Source organism: Acanthisitta chloris, unplaced genomic scaffold (assembly GCF_000695815.1).
Source record: "Acanthisitta chloris isolate BGI_N310 unplaced genomic scaffold, ASM69581v1 scaffold32334, whole genome shotgun sequence".
NCBI lineage: Eukaryota > Metazoa > Chordata > Aves > Passeriformes > Acanthisittidae > Acanthisitta > Acanthisitta chloris.
Window position 1 is genome coordinate 7545 of NW_008669270.1, and position 1433 is coordinate 8977.

The 1433-nt window shown below is 44.4% G+C and overlaps 1 protein-coding gene across 1 annotated transcript in view; it reads left to right on the top strand.

The window, feature by feature from the left end:
• The window catches only part of SCAMP2 (secretory carrier membrane protein 2), a gene marked incomplete at its 5' end in the record, with an annotated part of 7055 nt that overhangs the window by 2277 nt on the left and 3345 nt on the right, over positions 1–1433 (top strand). The window contains 3 exons of the mRNA XM_009073259.1: positions 145–273; positions 678–837; positions 1347–1433. The exon at positions 1347–1433 is cut by the window's right edge and continues 33 nt beyond it. Coding sequence (XP_009071507.1) covers positions 145–273; positions 678–837; positions 1347–1433 — 376 coding nt within the window. The remainder of the gene's footprint in view (positions 1–144; positions 274–677; positions 838–1346) is intronic.

The following is a 1433-nucleotide window of genomic DNA, read 5'->3' on the forward strand; positions in this document are numbered from 1 at the left end:
GCCCTGACCAACCCCTTGGGCTTTCCCAAGGTTCTGATGTCTGGATGAAACAATATCTGGATGGCTACTTGCTAATTCTGGTGTGTGAAATAGTGTTTCAATGAGTAGAGCAAGTGAAGAGCTGCTCCTTTCTCCCTCCCACAGCGAGGCAGAACAACTGGCCTCCCCTTCCCAAGAGGTGTCCCATCAAGCCCTGTTTTTATCAGGACTTCTCTGCAGACATTCCAGCTGACTACCAGAGGATATGCAAGATGCTCTATTATTTGTGGATGTGTAAGTAATGGCTTGTGCTGCAACGAGAATTCTTTCTGGGAAGTTTCTGTATCACAGGCTGAGCTTTGGCACACAGAGCACCCTTGGGTGAAATAATGTTTCCCTCTCCTTTCTGAAGGCAAATGTGAAGAACTCCCAAGTTTATGCTTTGGAAATAGCTCCTTTGTAACACAGTTTGAATTGTTTAGTGGAGACTTGAACAACTATTTGAGTTTTGGGCTGTAAGCAGCAGCATCAGATGAGCTTCTTAGCTTAAGGTCTGTTTTCCTTCCAAGGCAATGAGATATGACCCAAAGTCTCCTTCATTTCTGCAGCATGCTGTTTGTTCATTGTGGGATTAGGGATGCTTCAGAGTTTTCCAGGAGGTTATTGATGGTTTTTTTTCTCTCTCTCACCCCAAACAGTGCATTCCATTACTCTGCTCCTAAACCTGCTGGCCTGCCTGGCATGGTTCACGTTGAGTAACGATAGAGGAGTAGACTTTGGTCTCTCCATCCTGTGGTTAATTTTATTCACTCCTTGTGCCTTTCTCTGTTGGTACCGACCAATTTACAAGGCTTTCAGGCAAGTACTGGTTTTGGCTTTTTTATCCTGTAACAGGGATATATCTTTTAATGGGAGGAGCTTTGGGTTTGTCTGTTCCTCTGGTATATTGCCTGCAGGATTTTTCCAGCTCTTTGCATCATTAGATAAATCAAACCCACTGTGTTCCTAAACATGTTAGATCTGTCTAATAGAACTTAATTATGCTGATCCTTTTCCAGCTTGAAATCCAAGTCTAGCCATTGGCAGAGTATTTAAGATTAGTTAATTTATTAATTTTATTCATTTCTGAGACACTGGTACATTGATGCTGAGCACACTGTGTATATTAAGGGAGCTGCCTTTACCCCATCTTGCACTGGGCAGAACACTGGGTTTGCAGTGGACACACAAGTTATGTGGCTGCCCAAATCACCTCCCCTCAGCAGCTTTTCCGTGGAGAAAGGAGTTCACTGGAATTGTTCCTGTGCTCTCAGAGCAGGGAGTCTGCAGGGACCATGAGTTTCACTCCTGCTGTGTCTCTCCTGCAGGTCTGACAGCTCCTTCAGCTTCTTCGTCTTCTTTTTCGTCTTCTTCTGCCAAATAGCAATCTATGTCATCCAGGCTGTTGGCATTCC